The sequence below is a fragment of the Sturnira hondurensis genome, unplaced genomic scaffold (genome assembly GCF_014824575.4).
Source record: "Sturnira hondurensis isolate 20B ecotype Veracruz unplaced genomic scaffold, ASM1482457v3 Scaffold0019433, whole genome shotgun sequence".
NCBI classification, from domain to species: domain Eukaryota; kingdom Metazoa; phylum Chordata; class Mammalia; order Chiroptera; family Phyllostomidae; genus Sturnira; species Sturnira hondurensis.
Window position 1 is genome coordinate 704,353 of NW_028092064.1, and position 17,497 is coordinate 721,849.

General features: G+C 50.4%; 1 protein-coding gene across 8 annotated transcripts in view; it reads left to right on the forward strand.

Moving 5' to 3' along the window:
- The window catches only part of ATG13 (autophagy related 13), a 40,185-nt gene that overhangs the window by 21,290 nt on the left and 1,398 nt on the right, over positions 1-17,497 (forward strand). For 4 of the 8 annotated variants that reach the window (XM_037027971.1, XM_037027972.1, XM_037027970.1 and 1 more), the window contains 12 exons: positions 1,332-1,372; positions 1,879-1,975; positions 2,306-2,404; positions 3,088-3,181; positions 5,921-6,019; positions 6,742-6,852; positions 7,240-7,376; positions 9,515-9,629; positions 10,143-10,220; positions 10,412-10,528; positions 11,069-11,197; positions 13,148-15,390. In XM_037027971.1, the coding sequence (XP_036883866.1) occupies positions 1,332-1,372; positions 1,879-1,975; positions 2,306-2,404; positions 3,088-3,181; positions 5,921-6,019; positions 6,742-6,852; positions 7,240-7,376; positions 9,515-9,629; positions 10,143-10,220; positions 10,412-10,528; positions 11,069-11,197; positions 13,148-13,225 (1,195 nt within the window). In that variant the 3' untranslated portion in view covers positions 13,226-15,390. Of the gene's footprint in view, positions 1-1,331; positions 1,373-1,878; positions 1,976-2,305; positions 2,405-3,087; positions 3,182-5,920; positions 6,020-6,741; positions 6,853-7,239; positions 7,377-9,514; positions 9,630-10,142; positions 10,221-10,411; positions 10,529-11,068; positions 11,198-13,147; positions 15,391-17,497 lie in introns of those variants that run through there. The other 4 variants (XR_005063918.1, XM_037027973.1, XM_037027974.1 and 1 more) reach the window with 4 other exon arrangements.

Consider the following 17,497-nt stretch of genomic DNA (forward strand, 5'->3'; position numbering starts at 1 on the left):
AGGAACCAGAGTGCTAAATAAAGTTATTTTAAAACATAGGCGCCACATTCAATGTGTATCATCAGTGGGTGCTTTTGCAGGACATCAGCAAAACTGAGCAGGTACCACAGATGGTGTGGCCAATAAGCCTAAAATATTTACTGTCTGACCCTCTCAACAAAAGTTTGCTGATCCTGCTTTACTGTGGCTATCACTCGTGCATTTATTTCAGATACTTATATGCATTTGTTGTCTCCCATACCAGACTTTAATCTGTGAGACCTAGGCTTCAGGTGTATCCTGAATCTCATCCCTAATTTATCCTTATCTCATCCTAACGCCTAACCTTAGGGCTTTGTACATTGTCTGGGCCTAGTTTTTATTAAACAAACCCATGTGTGGATTTAATTTATAACAATATTGTTTGAGAAATTTAAAAATACATTTTCGGAGTTTTATAATTCAGAATTTTAGCTAATTTTATATTAGTTTTCAAGGGAGACTCATGGGAAGGTTTAATTGTTTTTATATTTTTAGAATAATCTTACCTAGTTATTCTGTGCTGAAAAAGATTTTCTCATTTTTTAACCAGTTTGTTTTGGAATGACTTGGGACAAGCACAGAGAGCTACTCTTTTTGTGTTTGTTTGTTTTTTAAATTTTATTTATTTATCTTTAGAGGGGAAGGGAAGGAGAGAAGGAGAGAAATATCAATGTATGGTTGCCTCTCGTGTGTCCCCTGCTGGGAACTGGCCTGCAACCCAAGCATGTGCCCTGACTGGGAAGAGAGCTACTCTTGATTGAAGACTACTGTTCAAACTCTAGTGCCTTCTACTGCGTATTTGAAAGTTGCTAGGACAGTAGAGCTTAAAAGTTCTCATCACAAGAGAAAGAAAATTCTGTGACTGTGTGGTGACAAATGCTAACCAGACCCACTGTGGTGACTCTCTCACATGTCCAAATACCAGATCATTATGCTGTGCACCTGAAATAAATCAAATGCTGCAGGCCGGTCATACCTCAATTGGAGAACTCTAGTACCTTCTAATAGTAGTTCTGATTTCTGTGCCAGTTTTATGTGTGTATTCTTTATTTCCCAGTAGGTGTACTTTAAAAAAAAACACATTACAGGATGGGGAAGAAGAAACTTCCTTTTTAAACTAATCCTTTCCGTATGCACCCCCTTGCCTGTAGCTTAATTGAAGTAGTAGCATTATTACTCCACGTGGAGAGGTGTTCATGTAGATAAGAAAAGAAAGGTTTGTTTTATTTATTTTGTTTCTAGGTGTTTTTGCTATAGTGGCCATTAGAATAAAGAATCAGGTGACATATCTTTTTCTTTCTTCCCTGCAGGATATATTTTGGGGAAGTTCAGCTGAATGGCTTAGGGGAAGGTATGTATCATGTTAAATATTTCTCGTAAGTAACAGTTCTGAAAAATTGACAGTGAAACCAGGGAAACCAGGAGAGCTTGGGCGGGAGTGTCATCTGCAAGGCCTGGGCCTCTTCCAGACTTAGCTCTGGCATGGCAGTGGAGCAGCTTCATACTTTGGAGGTGTTTGTGTGACAAACTCCTGGTGCCCCTTGGCTGTCTCACTGGGTGTGTGACAGTGCGGGTAGGACTTGCTCAGGCTTTAGGGTTAACTGTTGTTTTGCCTCTTTGCAGGTGGTTTTATCTGGGAATAGAGTACTGCTTTCCTTGCTAATGTTGGGTCAGTGTGGAGTTAATTGAAAGAAACACACACACACACACACACACACACACACACACGAAACTGACACACTCAAGGTGCTAAGTAGATCGTGCTAGAGGTTGTACCAGCTGAGTGGTTCAGGAGAGAAAGGTCGGGAGCAGTGTCCGCATGTTCTGGGGACAAGCTGACTCTTTCTCTTCTCCTAGGTTTCCAGACTGTGCGTGTTGGGACAGTGGGCACCCCTGTGGGCACCATCACTCTATCTTGTGCTTACAGAATTAACTTGGCGTTCATGTCCACCAGGTGAGGAAAGAGCATTGGAATCCAAAAGAGTTCTTCTAAAGATACTGAAGTTGTTTTCACCCAAATTCCACAGCTAAGGCTACAGTTCCGCCTAGCCATTGCTAAAATCAGTCCCCTTCTTAAAAATAGAATCCAGAGAGATCCTGTTTCATTGGAGAACCTGACTGCCCCGGAGCAGGCCATGTAGGAATGGTGGTTTATATGTAAGGATGGGACCATTAAGGCTCTGGTGGTCCCTGCTAATAGATACTGGATGAAGGGCCCTCTGAGGACTTCAGGGAGGCTAGCAGGGCATCTGATGAGTACTGCAATCTGCTTATTGCATTACAGGCAATTTGAGAGGACCCCGCCCATCATGGGGATTATCATCGATCACTTTGTGGACCGACCCTATCCCAGCTCCTCGCCCATGCACCCCTGCAATTACAGGTGAGGAATGTGAAAGGCACTCTCCCAAACTGGCTAGCAGGAGCATCCGTCTTGCATAGGTACATGGAGCACCTTTATCAGCACTCACCAGTGGGCATGGGGCACTGGTGGAATGCCTCAGAAAATTCTTGGACATGTTGGATCTTGACAGTAGTGATTTGACTTCGAGACTGCAAGAATGACAGTAACCTTTGCAAATTAAATGGTTTTCAGGTTACCCTTGGCACATTTCAGTTGTACGTGAGAATTCAATACCATGAGGCCTAGTTCCCAGAAAATAGATAGAGTCAGGAATTCTGTGAGATTGGAGTAGATGTGTGTCAGGAAGGGTACTGTCTATGTGGAGGACTTCTGAGGCTGAAGGGCAGGTTTGTTTCGGTAGTCTAGACTTTTTTCTCACTGCAGTCTGTTCCTGACGGTTCTTTGGCCCCAGCACTGGCCAGACTCAAGCAAACACTCTCAAATGATATGTCAGGTAAGATGTTTGGGTTTTAAAAAAGAAGCCATTTTGAACCTCTGGATGGAAAAGTTTGAAATTATGAAGGACTCCACACAGCTCTCTTGCTGAACCCTTGTGAACTCTGCCTGAAACCATTGTTGTCACAACTTGTATCTCTTCGTGTCCTTTCTAAAATTGACCGTCATCACCATAAAATCCCTGGCTTCCTTTCTCTGCACTATAGAACCACTGGCGAGGACACCGGAGTAGCATATCCTTCCGTGGAAGATTCTCAAGAAGTGTGCACCACCTCTTTTTCCACCTCCCCGCCGTCCCAGGTAGGGGAGTGGGTCTGGGGAGGTGCTGGCTCTTCGGTGCACGTGTGGGCCTTATGGGATGGCGGCAGAATTTTATACGTGTGTGTGTGTGTGTACACACACACATATATATACATGTACATATATATGTATGAGATATATTTTACATTGTTTATGCCCTTTGGTGTCAACATTTAGTTTCTTGTGATGGCAGCAGCGGTTGTTTCAAGGGGGTTCTTTTGGGCAGCGAGGAAGAGCTTTCTTACTGAGCAGGTCGTGTTGCAGTGACCAGTCTTATGTAACCTTACCCTCCTGGGGACCTCTTACATAAAATTCCCTCTAGAGGTCAGTCACAGAATCCCATCTGCACATTCACACCAGGGAGACACTTCAACCTGCACTTGTTAACTTGGTAGCTCTCTCTCATTTGAAGTGGTTCCTAAAAATGGAAGGAGCACAAAAGGAGCCAATAATTATTTAGCATAAAATGCCAGTAAGAACTAGCCATGCAGTTTTCTTAATAGTTGACACATATTTCTGCCTAACTGTATTCTCTGACCACTTTTAACCTTTAACTTTTCCATCAAATGGAATTTCCCATGAAACACAGGCTCCAAACAACGTTCTCAGGTTCTTGAAAGGAAGCGCCTGCATGGTCTCGTTGTGTAGTGTGCAGGGCACGAGACCACCTCGGCTAAGGAAGCGTTTCTGCCGGCGGGCTGAGTTGCAGGGCACATTTCTTCCCTTCCGTCCTGAGTCTTTCGTCTTCATCTCTCACGTCCTGCAGCTCCCTGCTCTACCTGCCCGTCATCTCTCTTTCCTCCTCTTTGAGTCTCATATGAGACAGTTTCTTCTAGACCGACTCCATTCTACTTTCCTTTAAACTGGGCCCAGATTGTCCCTTCTCACCATCTTATTCTGGGGATCCAGCAAATTAATTAGCTATCCCTAAGTTTTATTTTCTGTGTTTTTTAAATTAAGAAAAAGATTAAATTTATTTCATCTGGGGTTATTAGGAGATACTGGATTAAATTTATGGTTCTAATCTGTTCCAAAAGCAGAAGTTACATTTTAGTTACAGAAGCTATGTGTGAGTGAAGGATGTTCCAAATCCATGCGTGACTGTTATTTCTGCTGTCCCAACTTACAGTTCTACAGAGGTTCTTCTCAAGGTGCCTAGATGGTTTGGCTTGGGGGTGCGGGAATTACTGCTCCCCTCTCCACATGCATGTATTCAGGCATGAGTGTCGCCGTTGCTCTGGGAGGGTCAGCCTCTGGTGCACACACTGACACTGATGGTGACCAGAAAAGGTGGGGAAGTCCATTTTCTCAGCAGTGCACATGAGCTGGAGTAGATTATTTTTTAGATAATAAAATGTGAGTATGTCAAGTTTAGTGCTCATTAAAGTTTTGTTTTATAAATGATAAATTTATAATCAATAAATCATAGATAAAGTTGTGACTTGGGAGATATGAGGGCTGGTGATGCTGGGCCTTATCAAATCAATTTGTCTCTTTCTCTGATACAGTGGAAATTTCACCCAGCTCCAGAAGTAAAGGGAAGTTAAGTAGTTTCTGCACCCGATGTTTGCATAAAAGCTTGTTGACCTGTGTGTAAGGAGAGCCTATCTTCTTTCACGATATCAGTTGCCTCTTGTGTCTCGTCACAGTCTCAAAGCAGATCACATCAAGATCTTATCGATACTGAGCACCCAGTGGGTGAGCCCTGTTCCTGTCCCTGAGCACCTCTACTCAAGGCTGGTACAGTTTGGTGCAGAAATACTCATTTTGAACAGAGAGGAAATCATTCGCCATCAGGGAATTGCGCAATTGTTCAACAGTTTCTGTTTGAGCTTTTGCTCAAGTTCAATAAGTACAGGTTAATATGATGTTTGTTTCACCAACAAAATAAGGATCACTTTGTCATTTGGGCACAAGGTTAATAAATAGTTATGACCTTGAACCTGCTACTGTGACTTAAGGTCCTACCTTCAATTCTAAGCATTAATTAGCTAATTGGTGAGACTTATTAAAGATGGAAAAGCAAGACCCTAAATAACCATCATGCCCATAATGAACTTCGAAGTCATGAGTCTTGAAAGTGCCCCAGCTTTTGCTCCATCAGATTCTCCTGCCTCATCAGGGACTATAAGAATACACTATAAAGTGTATTAGAGGCACACTCAGTCAGCCCAGAGCCCGCACCTGTACACACCTACTCATCTTCCCTGGGGTGATGTAGGAAAGTGCAGCTGGGCACCTGAGTATTTTAGAGTACCAGCCAACAAATGTCAGCTTTTTAACCCTGCTCCCAAGATTCTGGGTCCCGAGAAAAAGGCATTTCAACATTTTAATCTCCGTTTTGTCATTCATCCCAAGTACACCCTGTGGCTGCTCTTGGGCCCTTCCTGTTGGAGGCCACTCTGTAATGTCCTCCCATCCTCTTGACTAAAGACAGGCCAATGCCCAGTTCAGATTTCTCTGTTTTGCAAGTCATTCCAGTGTGACCCAGCTGTGTTTTCCACCTGCTCACCTGGGAGCCACGCGTGCAGTGGAGCCCCCGGGAATGAACGTCTGTCAGGCCCTTCCAGGCTGTCTGCTGGGAAGGCAGTCACGCAGCTCTCTCCCCACTTCACGCCAGGCTTCCATCGTGCGTTTCCGCCTCTGTTGCTGCTGCCCCTCGGAGTGTTTTTCACTTCTTTCTCAAGTCCCTTTTCTTTTTTCTTCTTTTGTTTCTCCTGTCTCTGTATCTGTGCACAGTGTGTGTTTACTGTCACAAAGGCACATTTTCAGACCCCTTCTTCTGTGGTGACGGATACCCTGAGGGTCCCCATGGCAGGACTGGCCTTTTCCCATCAAGTGAGTCCATTGGGAAGAAGGGGGTAAATCAGACGGCGTTTTTGTATTTTAAAATTGTGGATAAAGCACAGGGTATAGCAACTGAAGTGTCCCCAAGTGTTCTGTGGGTTATTTTGAGGGTTGGTAATTGATTTTTAACAGGATATAGCAGAGCAGCCCAAAATAGGATTTTTCATTTGCCCCCCCATTGATGTGAAAAATACATGGAGTTATTTATATCTTATTTCCAAATAAACATCCAAGAGTGGTATGCTTTCTATTTCAACATAAATAGGAACCCTCCCATACCAGCGGCTAGGGAGGGTGTGATTAGAGAAGACGCCTGATGCTTCTAAGGGATCTCAAGGACAAAGTAGAAAATAGAATGACCTGGGAAAAACTGATGACTTTGGCTCCAAGTTCTGCCCAGGCTCGTGCTCCACAGATCAGCTGGGCTGCAAACAGAAACAGTGAGCTTAGAAAAGGGGAGCAAGGAGGTCATCGGAGGTCTCTGTGAGGCTGCAGGGCTGGGAACCTCAGTCCCACTGCGGTGACTGTTGTTTCTTCTGAAAAGAAATGGCCTAGTCTGTCTTTAAGCCTTGCATCAGGCCCTTGTCCCTTGCAGGTCTAGGTGGGGACCCATTCCCTACTTCTCTGCTGATCTTGATCATCGGCCGTACTCTAGGGTCGCCTGTTTTTTCCTCCTCCTTTCCTCTGCCCCTCTTTGTTTTTCTCTTGCTTAGCTCTCAAGCTCTCGCCTTTCCTATCAGCCTGCTGCTCTGGGCGTTGGATCAGCTGACCTGGCTTATCCAGTAGTGTTTGCTGCTGGCTTAAACACCACACATCCTCACCAGGTATCTTTAAAGACGGGAGGACCCTGGGGGGGCCTGTGCTGCCTCCAGCAGAGGTACCTCTGGAGATGCTAGTTTCATTTAAGTGTTTGGAAGCAGAGCTCTTGGGTGAGTTCAGAGAACTAGCATGACTCTGAGAGGCAGGAGCCCCTTAAACTTCGGAAAGGAAAGAGGTGCTTCCGGAGTGTTTGTGCTCCTTTCCTTCTGGAGTCATCACCATGCATGTCTCCCATTAACTGAGTCCCAGAGAGAACAAAGAGCCAAGGCTTCCTGCTCACTAGATGGCAGCGTTGGTGATGGACACGGTCCAAAGCATCATGCTAGGCTGAAGGGTGTTCTCCTGCCTGAGGCTGCCATGATTCACTGTGTTTTTTTCCTTTTTCCCTAAAGCTAATGGTTCCTGGAAAGGAAGGTGGGGTGCCCCTTGCTCCCAACCAGCCTGCCCATGGTGCCCAGGCTGATCAGGAGAGAGTGGCAACCTACACCCCTTCTGACGTGGCCCACGGTGCTGCCACACCTTCTAGCAGGTGAGTCCACGGCTTGGCTCTGCCACTGCCTGGGACAGCCAGGGGCCTGTCCTGCCCGACACGGCCTTATTCGGTATTGGTAAGGACAGCCCTCAGCCTTGGCGCAGGCTTGGCGTTTGCGCTCCAAATGTGCAAGCCTTTGAGTTTCTGATAAGAATCTTCTATTGCAGCTGGTATGTAAGGAAGCCAAGCCCCGCGGCTTCTCTGCTGACAGTAAACAGCAGGGGCTTGGCCTTTACTTCCTTTGTGCAGCAAATGTTTATCAGGTGTTTTTCTTTTACCGCAAGATTTATTCCCTTGGAGTCGGTCCTCATTGTCCCCCGAGGACCAGAACAGAGTGCTCACCGTGAAGTCTGGAGCCACAGCGAATCTGGGATAGTAGTTAGGGTTGGTGTTCTTCTTCTGCTATGCCAGCGCCTCGTGGAGAGTCCTTAGAAGTAACTTTTTTCTCATTAAATTTTTTTAAAAATCTTTGTCTCTTTTGGTTGCAGAAGTGATAACATTTTGTGAAATTTAAATTATAAAGACATTTATTTAGGTAGAAAATGAAAATTCTCATAATCCCACGCTGCAAAAATCGCCACTGTTACCTCCTTTTAAAAGATAGAGGATCTCAGAACGAGTAAGTAGTTCGTCTGAGAGCAGTTAGCTAGCAGAATGGCCAGGCACGAGCCCAGCTCCTCGGCTTTGAGTCCACACTCACTCTTTCCATTGCACCCGCCTTCTCCCGTGGGAAGCTGGGGCTGTCTCGATCTGACCTGCCCTCCCTCTACTGGGAGGTCCCCAGAGGTGATGACGTGATCATCCCGCCACATCCCAATGAACTTCCGGGTAATAGAAATTCCTGGGTTTTTGTTTTTTGTTTTTTCATTCCCACAGTGGAGTGGTGGGAGGGGAATTGTTTAGAAAATGAAATGTTTGTACCGTCCATCAGGAAAAATAATTACTTTCATTCCTGACTTCCCATACTTCCATCCTCTTATCCCTCCTCATTAGGTAAGACCCTGTTGGTCGTCTTGCATGCTAGTTTTCTGAGCCTCAACTCCTGGGGCTGGTCCAGGAGGAGCTGAAGGCAGAGGACCCTGAGTAGGAGGTTCTTACATGAAGGTGGTCAGCGCTCAGGCTGCCCTTCAGTGAGGGTCCTCCCTGCTGGCTGGAGTCCAGTGGCCACTTGGCGTTCACAGTCCCCCTCCCCACCTTGAGCCCTTGCTTTTGGCCAGAGGGGTTTTTCTGTCCCCTGCTGCCCCAGAGTGGGGACCACTGGTCTGGCACCCACAGTACAGGGCCCTGTTTCTGCTGTTTGGAGCCCTCCTGCCATCCAGGACTCAGCATCGGTCTGGAGGGCTAGACCGGGGTCAAGGGGAACAGCCAGATGGAGTGTGCCATTGACAGGCCCCGCCAGACAGAGGGGTGACGGGGGGGGGGTGAGGAGAGGGGAGGGAATGTGATGCGGAGTCCAGAGGGCCTCAGCCCAGGGGGTCGGCCTCAGGTGGAGGAAGCTCTGGCTGTCTAGAGGGTCAGATGTGGGACTCTTGACGTGACATAGTGGCACTGTTCCTTATGAGGTTAAGGCTTGAATTTAATATTTACTGTAAACTATACTGTCTTATGGCATGTTTAGATAACTCAGCAAAACAAAAATAAGGAGATGGAGAACACCTAAAATCTTGAGTCTGTCTCTGTAGTTAACATTTAAATTACAGTCTGTGAGAGCTGCTTTTCTGTGTGCACAGTTGCTCTATGCATGGTAACTGGAGCCACTCGGTATTTCATACAAGCTTCAGACTAGGGGTTTCCCTCCTTTTGGTGTTTCTGGGTCACACATTAAATACATTGAGACATGTAATCACAAAAAAATCTCAATGTTTTGAGTACATTTACGATTTTGTGCTGGGCCGCGTTCCTAGCTATTGGACACCCCTGTTATAAACAGTTGTAACACTGAATTTCACTCACACATGCCCTCAGCTCACGGGTGGGTGCCAGTGGCAGTAGCCAGGCCACACTTGCCGTCTCCCAGGGGGTGGGGGGCAACTCCCGCCCTAGGCTGCGGCCCCAGCGGGGGGTAGATTCGTGGGGAACCAGGTGGGCTCTGCTGTGGCCTGAGAATGAGTACCAACATTACCTCTCTTCCCCAGTGAGGACACCGAACCCGTGTCCAACAGCAGTGAGGGGCGGGCCTCTCCCCACGATGTCTTGGAGACCATCTTTGCCCGAAAAGTGGGGGCTTTTGTCAACAAACCAACCAACCAGGTGATTTTTCTGCCTCTGCCACCTGTGAGTCGCATCAGGGTGAGGCCTTACTGAGAGGTCTCTTAACCCAGGGTCTGCATACCTGCTGACGCCACCTGCATGTGGTGTGCATGCGTGGGGGGTTTTCTGTGAAGAGGGTTCGTAACCCGTGACATCCCTCCAGGGAGACCTGTTCTGGGATCTGCCAAGCCCCCCGCCAGAGCGGGAGGCTAGACTCCGCCGATAGCGCCCAGGCCCCAATGTGCCGTTGCCCCACCCAGACTCCAGACTGGAAGGCCCTCCTCAGCTCAGCCAGTGGATAGTCGTTACTGAGTTACTGTGGGCCATGCTTCCAAAGCTGAATTTCTGGGGTCTTAGGAACCCCAGCCCCTGTTTGTGCTGTAGGCCTGTGATGGGAGGCAGTGGAAATTGGGGGGGTCTCCACCAGAGGAACCTGAGGGGCCGTGTGGTCAACCTGGGTGTGAACTTGCTGGGGGGAAGGCAGGACTAATGCTTTGTTCTGTGACTCTTAAGGTGACCTTGACGAGTTTGGATATACCCTTTGCTATGTTTGCTCCCAAGAATTTAGAGCTGGAGGATGTCGACCCCATGGTGAGTCAAAAGTTTCCAGTGGCACAATGCCTGTCCCTCCTGGGCATGTCCCTGTCCCTCTGCAGACCAACCATTAGCTGTGCCCTGCAGCTGAGGGACTTGCAGCCAGGGTTGGGTCCCTCGAGAACCCTCCACGGTGAACAGTTCCTGCCCCAGGGCACAGAACCCTTCCTCTGCCTTACCTGCATCAGGTGAACCCTCCGGACTCCCCGGGGACGGGGTCCCCGCTCCAGGGCAGCCTGCACTCCGAGGGCTCCAGTGGGGGCAGCAGCGGCCACACTCACGACGACTTCGTCATGGTGGACTTTGTAAGTGGCTGTCTCCTCCCCTGACTTCGCCGCCCTGGGGGACATAAACCTGGAGGCATCCATTGCACTCAGGGAAGACCTCCTTCCCAGGGGTCAGTAGGGCCAGTACAGACGGACCGGGTGGGACTGGTGGCGCCTGGCTGGGCAGTGTACGTGGGGAGCCTGCCCTCAGAGCCTGCTCGGGCGGACGTTTGGAGGCAATGAACAGTAAGGCGTTTTGCACCGTGTCTTTGGGTGACGTTGATGATGCAGTTAAGCTCTAAACGGGGTTTTCCAGTCGGGTCTGCTCAGGCCTGAATGGGCAGTGCTGTGCTAAGGAAAGGAGTTTGGAGGGGGTGACGTGAGCCTGACCAGGGAAGAGGCGTGTTCTCAGCAGGGTTAGACCTCAGCTGCCCAGGAGAGAAAAGGTGCAGGTTCTCCTATTCGACAAGCCTGGCGCAGCCTTCTCCTTGGTGACTGCTGGAAGGGAACAGGGCTCTTCATCTGATTTTCCTCGGTGGTCCATGGTAAGCTAAACTGTGTCTGGTCTTGTTTTTGAAGAAACCGGCCTTTTCTAAAGATGACATTCTTCCGATGGACTTGGGAACCTTCTATCGTGAATTTCAGAACCCCCCTCAGCTGAGCAGCCTCTCCATAGATATCGGGGCCCAGTCCATGGCTGAGGACTTGGTATGGAAACCCCTCCCCCGCCCCCCCTTGTCCTATGACCTCCCTTTCCCTTCCAGTGTCGTTCCTGTTCCACGGACACTGAAGTTTTGGTTACTCCCCTAATATCACACCTCTCATCTTCCCTGTGACAGGGAGGAGACACTTTTAGACCATTGTCTTTCTTTTGATTCCACTGGACATTTTCATTTTGCCCAGCAGTCCTTATCTTGAATTTGCTTGCACTCACTTCCTCCTTTTGCACACGGTCAGCGTTTCTTACACACTCATGTTGGTGCCTGATGTTTTCTACTGGCTGATTCCACTAAGCCAAGCTGCTCCAACAGCTGTTGCATGCAGCCGTTCAGCTTGCCAGGCGGGTACCAGCTGCCCAGGGAAGCAGAGTCCTGAGGCCTCTGAGCACCTGAGCAGTGGTGGCCTGGCCCCTCCCCTAGAGAGGCCATTCCTGCAGCTGTACTGCTTGTGTTTGGGCCGCTGTGCTGATACTGACGACAGTTACCACTCTCGCCCAGGGTGGTCTCGATTCCCTGCCTCTGAGCAGCAGAGGAGTGCCCCGAACAGCCCCAAACTCTGGGTGTCCCATGTCATGGGATGTCAGGGTCCCTCTGCCTGAAGTGAGGTATCACCTTCTACATTGAAATTAAAGGAATGGACTGTAATAGCATAATCAATAAAATATATTTTAAAAAATTCAAGGAGTGGCTTTAGGAACAGGATTCTAGGAACAGCTGCCTTTAACTTGCATTAAACGAAAATGCATGCTTAGTAATAATAACAACACAGTGATGATGTCATTATTAACATTTATCGAGGCTTTCATACATGCCAAGCGCTTTTCTAAGTGCTCTCTGTGATTCTTCAACCCTAAGGGGAAGGGATTCTTGCTACCCCAGGTCACAGATGAGAAAACTGGCACTGTGAACAAGTAACTTGCCGTAGTCATGCTCAACCTGCAAAACAAAGCTTTGGCTTCCGACTTTAGGCTTTAACCACTGATACCTCCCCCAGCCCCACCCTCTGACCTAAAATGTGGCTGGAAGAAGCTGCATCAGAAGGTGCTGCAGCCAGTCCCAGCTGGTGGCCCTGCCGTCCAGGCCTGCCTGGACTGCTCGGTGTGTCTGGCCACTTTGTGACCTCTGTGGCAGGGGGTTGTCCCACCTATTTCAGATACCTGGTGCCTCTCAGGAAATTTGTGATGGTTTAAACCAGGGGCCTCTAACCTTTTGGCATCTCTGGGCCAGGCCACACTGGAAGAAGAGATGTCAGGCCACAAACTTAATACGTTGCAACATATAATCACAAAAAATCTCATAACATTTTTAATCATAAATTTACAATTTTGTGTTTGGCTGCATTCCTAGCCATCCTGGGTCAAAGGGTGGACATGCTGCAACTTTAAACCCTTCATATGCAAATTACTCAGTGCAGACCAAGTGATTAGGGTCAGATTTTTTTTTTAATAGTTGATAACTGAGGGCAGTTAAACTTAATTCCTATGGTTTTCTTTTTTATTCTCTCACCCCATCACCCTGCCCCTCCTTCACTGGTGTCAAGGTGCAGATTGCTGGGCCTCACCACAGACCTGCTGAGTCAGGATCTTTCAGGAGTGTGGTTGGGACTGCCCTGTTCATGGGCCTCCAGGGGCTCCTGATGCCCAGCACAGGGTGTGAAGAAATCTTTTGTTGGTGGTGCGGTCCTTTTCTATCTCATTAAGTGTGGGGGCACTTGGATTCCCTAGGCTATCCTGTTAACCCCCCTCTCCAGTCCCCAAAGACCCTGGAGCCCTCTCTGCACTGCCTGCTCAGCTGCCCCGAGTCCCCCTGCTCTCCCAGCCCAGCGCTGCTGAGCGGGGCTCTCACTGTGCACTCTTCTCTGTTCAGGCCAAGGTGGCTGGGCAGCTGCCGCTTCTAGGCCTGCCCGAATGAACACTCTTTTTCTCCCCTCCTGATACAGGACTCGCTCCCAGAGAAGCTGGCTGTGCACGAGAAGAATGTTCGAGAATTTGATGCCTTTGTAGAAACCCTGCAGTAAAAGTTGGTGTCCTCGAGTACCAGCAGCAGCCCCCTTTTGTGGTCCCAAGAGACATAGAGCCTCCCACTTATCAGCTGCTCCCGCCCCTCATCGTGCGCCAAGCCAGGTGGAGGGAGGCCGGTTTCCCCCATGGGGACCCGAAGTCCCTGCTCTCACCTCCTGGATTCTCCGTGGCAGCAGTCAAGCCCAGTTAGCGCATTTGAAAGGGCTCACCCTCTGGCCTGGGAGATGGGAAGACCCTTTGCAACAAAGGGGCCCTCTGGCGGGCCATCTGCTTCCACTGCCCGTCAGCAGCTGCTCCGATGAGGCTGTCATCCCATCTTCCCCAGGGCTGCCCTGCAGCTGGCCCCTCGTCCACCTGCCTGCCTGCTGTTACCACCAAACCATTTTTGACATTCCAGCTGGTGGCCCAGAGACTAGTGTGGAGGCAGGAAGAGGAAGGAGACATTGTGGGAGGAAGAAGGAAATGCTGCTTCAGGCTCTTTGTTGTCTCCTTCAGTTCTGTATCTTCTTCCTCTCTCCCCTCCCTTTGCTCCTGTGCCTGTATTTTTGGCAATATGATGCCATCCGCCCAAGATGAGAACTCCAAAGTCAGCCGTTGCCACCCTTCAAGGCTGTGCTAGCCCCTCCCTTTATAGAAGGTCCCAGCAGCCCCCGTGGCTGCCTGCTCAGCCCCCCTGCCTTGTAGTCACATCAGGCTGTGACTCCAGGCCTGGGGGCCACAGCAGAGGCTCTTCTTGTCTTTCCCCTCCCCCTGTTGCCGCTCCTTGGTTATAGGACATGGTAAATATTTATTACTTTCAAAGACAGGTATTTTATAGAGAAAATATGTTTCAGGTGAGGTGTTTTCACTCGGGGAAGGTGATGAGCCTCCTCCCGGGGCAGGGCCTCCACCTGCGGAGGTTCCTCAGGCTCCGGGTTGCTGCTCTGGGGATCTTCCGTGTGCTCTAGGTGGGAGCCAGCCTTGCTGCATTTGAACTGACAACAGGCTTTACCTTCGATGCCTCTGTTTTCCGGTGAGAGCCTTGGATTGATCTCTTGGCTTCTGCAGTGACTGACTGGTGGGCAGCCTGGAAAGCCTTGGGTGCTAAACACAGCAGCTCCCTCGAGTTGTGCCGCATGTAGTGCCCCCTGGTGAGCCCAGGGAAGTCCAGGCAGGCCCCTCCTTCTGGGGTACGTGTTCCTGTTTCTCAGGGCTGGGTCATGGGCCCTTTCCTCCTTTTGCCTGCGCCTGGCCACCACCTTCCTTTAACCCCAGGGTCTGTGCTGCCCTGAGGTTTACTGGGTTCTCGGTTCCTTGTTGAGAAGCTGACACTGGGCGTATGATCGACCTAACCCTTCAGGTGTTGTTACTTGAGTGAGTCAGGTGCCTGGCCTCACCCCCCCCACCCCGTGCCATCTGTCCCCCTCCCAGCCCATTGGTAGTCCTGGGTGTGGAGAACTGGGCCTGCCCTGATTCTCCTGGTCCGCCCGTGGTATTTATGGGGAGCAGCTGTTCTGCAGGGGAGCACGTGGCCCTCAATCGCTTGTTAGTAAATGCATGTGACATCGTCCCCCACCTGCAAGGCTGATCTCCGAGGGCTTGAGTGGGCTCATACACCGGCTCCATTAGCCTGAGCCCTGCCCCTATGCGTGTGCTCTGCTGCCACAGAGAAATGTTCCCAGCAGTGTCCAGCTGCCCTCCTGTCTTCGGGCCAGAGGACAGGACACCCACGCTGGCTGAACCAGTCAGGTTTACCCCCAGGGCTGCAGCACTGAGAAGAGTTGAGGCCCACTGCAGGTTACTAATCGTCCCCCACCCAGCTCCAGTGTCTCAGCCACTGCCCTCCTTTTGAGGCCAAGCATGGGAAGGCCAGTTTGTGTTAGCTGTTGTCCTCTGACTTCTGGTAGTTGGCCCGTGCAGGCAGCAGCCTGTCTTCAGGACCCCAGCAGCCAGAGGCCAGGTAGGCTGAGCCTGGGAGGAGCAGAGCAATTGTCAAGGCCGGACCTTGCCCCTCAGCCCTGTACAATAAAAGGTGTGAGCCCCAGACTGACCCCAGCAAGGGGCTGGGAGCGGCTGTCTGTCTCCAGGTGGCAGAGCCCCTCCCCCCTGCCTACTTTATTTGGAAATACTGTTATACTTTAAAATGTATTCAAGAGATTTCCAATAAATTTTTTTTCTGTACTTTACAGCTTTCTGTCCTGCATTTGTGTAAAGTCCTAGCCCACTGCCTCCCAGTTCTGTGCACACACGGGGCACTGCCAGGCTCCTCGGAAGGGGAAGAGTCATGCAATGCTCGGCGGGACAGGGCTTCCAAGTCAGGCAGGCTGCTTTGAGGCTTGGGGCTGGTCAGGAAACCTTTGAGCCTCATTTCCCTGGGCTGTAATGTTCCCATTTCAGGGGCTTTTATGTGAATGTTTAGTGGGATGATCTGTATGAGGTGGACGTACCTGTGTAGGAGCTTACAGTGAAATCTCCATTCACAGCTCTCTACTCCCCCTACGCCACAGGGCTCATCCTTCAGCCTGGCCTGGAGGCAACGGAAGGCCTTGGGCTCAGAGAAGACACAGGTCTCTCTCTGCTGTGTGTGTAGGGTGGGGCTCCCTAAGTTGCCCGGGATCTGTATGCCAATCAGTGTGAGGGGTTGTGGCTGAGCAAACCAGACTGAAGGGAAGCGGTTGAGTAAGTAGCAGGAAGTGAAGGACCTGTGCAAGTTCGTTTAGCTGCCCGGGGCATTGGCGTGGTCTCTGGGGAGCCCAAAAAGTAGAAGAGCCCTGTGGGATTATTCCTGCCCCCACCCCTCTCCCGCCTGGACACTTGTGCAGCAGGCGTCTCAGCCCCACCCCTGCAGAGCCCCCTCCTGCCTCCTAACTTGTACCCACAGCAGGGGCAGGGAGCTGAAGCCGAGCCAGTGCCCCAGCAGCAGGAGCAGGAGTAGTCGGCAAGAGTGGTCCTGGAGGTGAGAGACCAGCTGCCTGACAGACCTGGGCAGCTGCTGTCTGGGTTGCCTCCCCTCCCCTTCAGGCTGAAGCCTGGCCCCAGGACAGAGAAGGGCCAGCTGGAAATTCTGATGTCGACCCAAACCTGAGGCTGAAAAGAACAGGCCACCCACTGCTGCTGTGATGGGCTGTGGGAGCCCTTGCTTGTCAGTAAACTACACGCGACACTGACTACACAGCCAGTAGCGATGGTGGTGGCAAGCCCCTGGGTTAGAAGTCGTGGCATGACATCTCCTGGTGTCCTCGCCTTCACTTCGGATCCCCTAGAAGCAAAGTGTTCGGTGTCCCCAGGTCTGATGGTGGTGTCCAGCACCTCTCAAGCATCTTACCCCACTCCGTCCCCAGAGACCTGCTGTTGCTAAGACAGAGGTAAACTGGCTTTTGAGTCACTGGGCAGAGGCCCTGCCAGGAGCCCAACTCAAGTAAACAGCTCCCTCCCTGTCTTGTGCTCCGTGTTGCCCTGGGTCACAGCCCCTCCCTTCTAAATAGTCTGTCACAGTCACAGCTGAGGAGAGGCCAGCTCTCACCTCCTGTCCCAGCTGCCTGGGTGAGGGCCACAGCTGCGCAGCAGGACCAGCTTCCTGGAGCTCCAAGCATGTGTGCATAACCATATCCTAACAACACAGCTGACCCTGCAGCTCTGTCCTGGCTCCCCCAGCCCAAGAGGCCCAACCGAAGCCTCCACTGTCTCCTGATTGCCAATGGCAGGCAAGCAGCTAACTGCATGAACTTGACCACTGTGCCAAGAGAAATTCTGGCCTGCCCCTCAGTGACAGACCACTTTTTAGAAGTTGCAGTAAAATACACATAGACATTACCATCTTAACCTCTAAATCAAAGCAAAACCTCAGAAGAGGAAAGGAAAACAGGACCTTTTAGGATGTCCTTGTGAGCAGGGGAACTGGCACCTCGTTCACCTGTGACATGGTGGCTGTTCTAGTTACTGCTGGGCGGGCACTCTGATAAGTACTGTGTAACGCTATTTCTCATCCTTGGAGAAAGGAAGGCACTGTCTCAGAGGTGGGGCCTTTTACATACTGTCCACGAAAATCCGTACTGCCCACGCCCCCAGCCTACTCCATTTGGGGGCAGGGGCGGCCCTGGTCATAAGCTCCTGCATGTGGCAGCTGGTGGGAATACTGCAGGTACCCAAAATGGAAGGTGACTGTTCACACGGTGAAGATGGTCAGAGAGCTGGCTGGTGTAGCTGGGTGGATTGAGCGTGGGCTGCAAACCAGGGGGTCACCAGCTCAATTCCCAGTCAGGGCACATGCCTGGGTTTTGAGCCAAGTC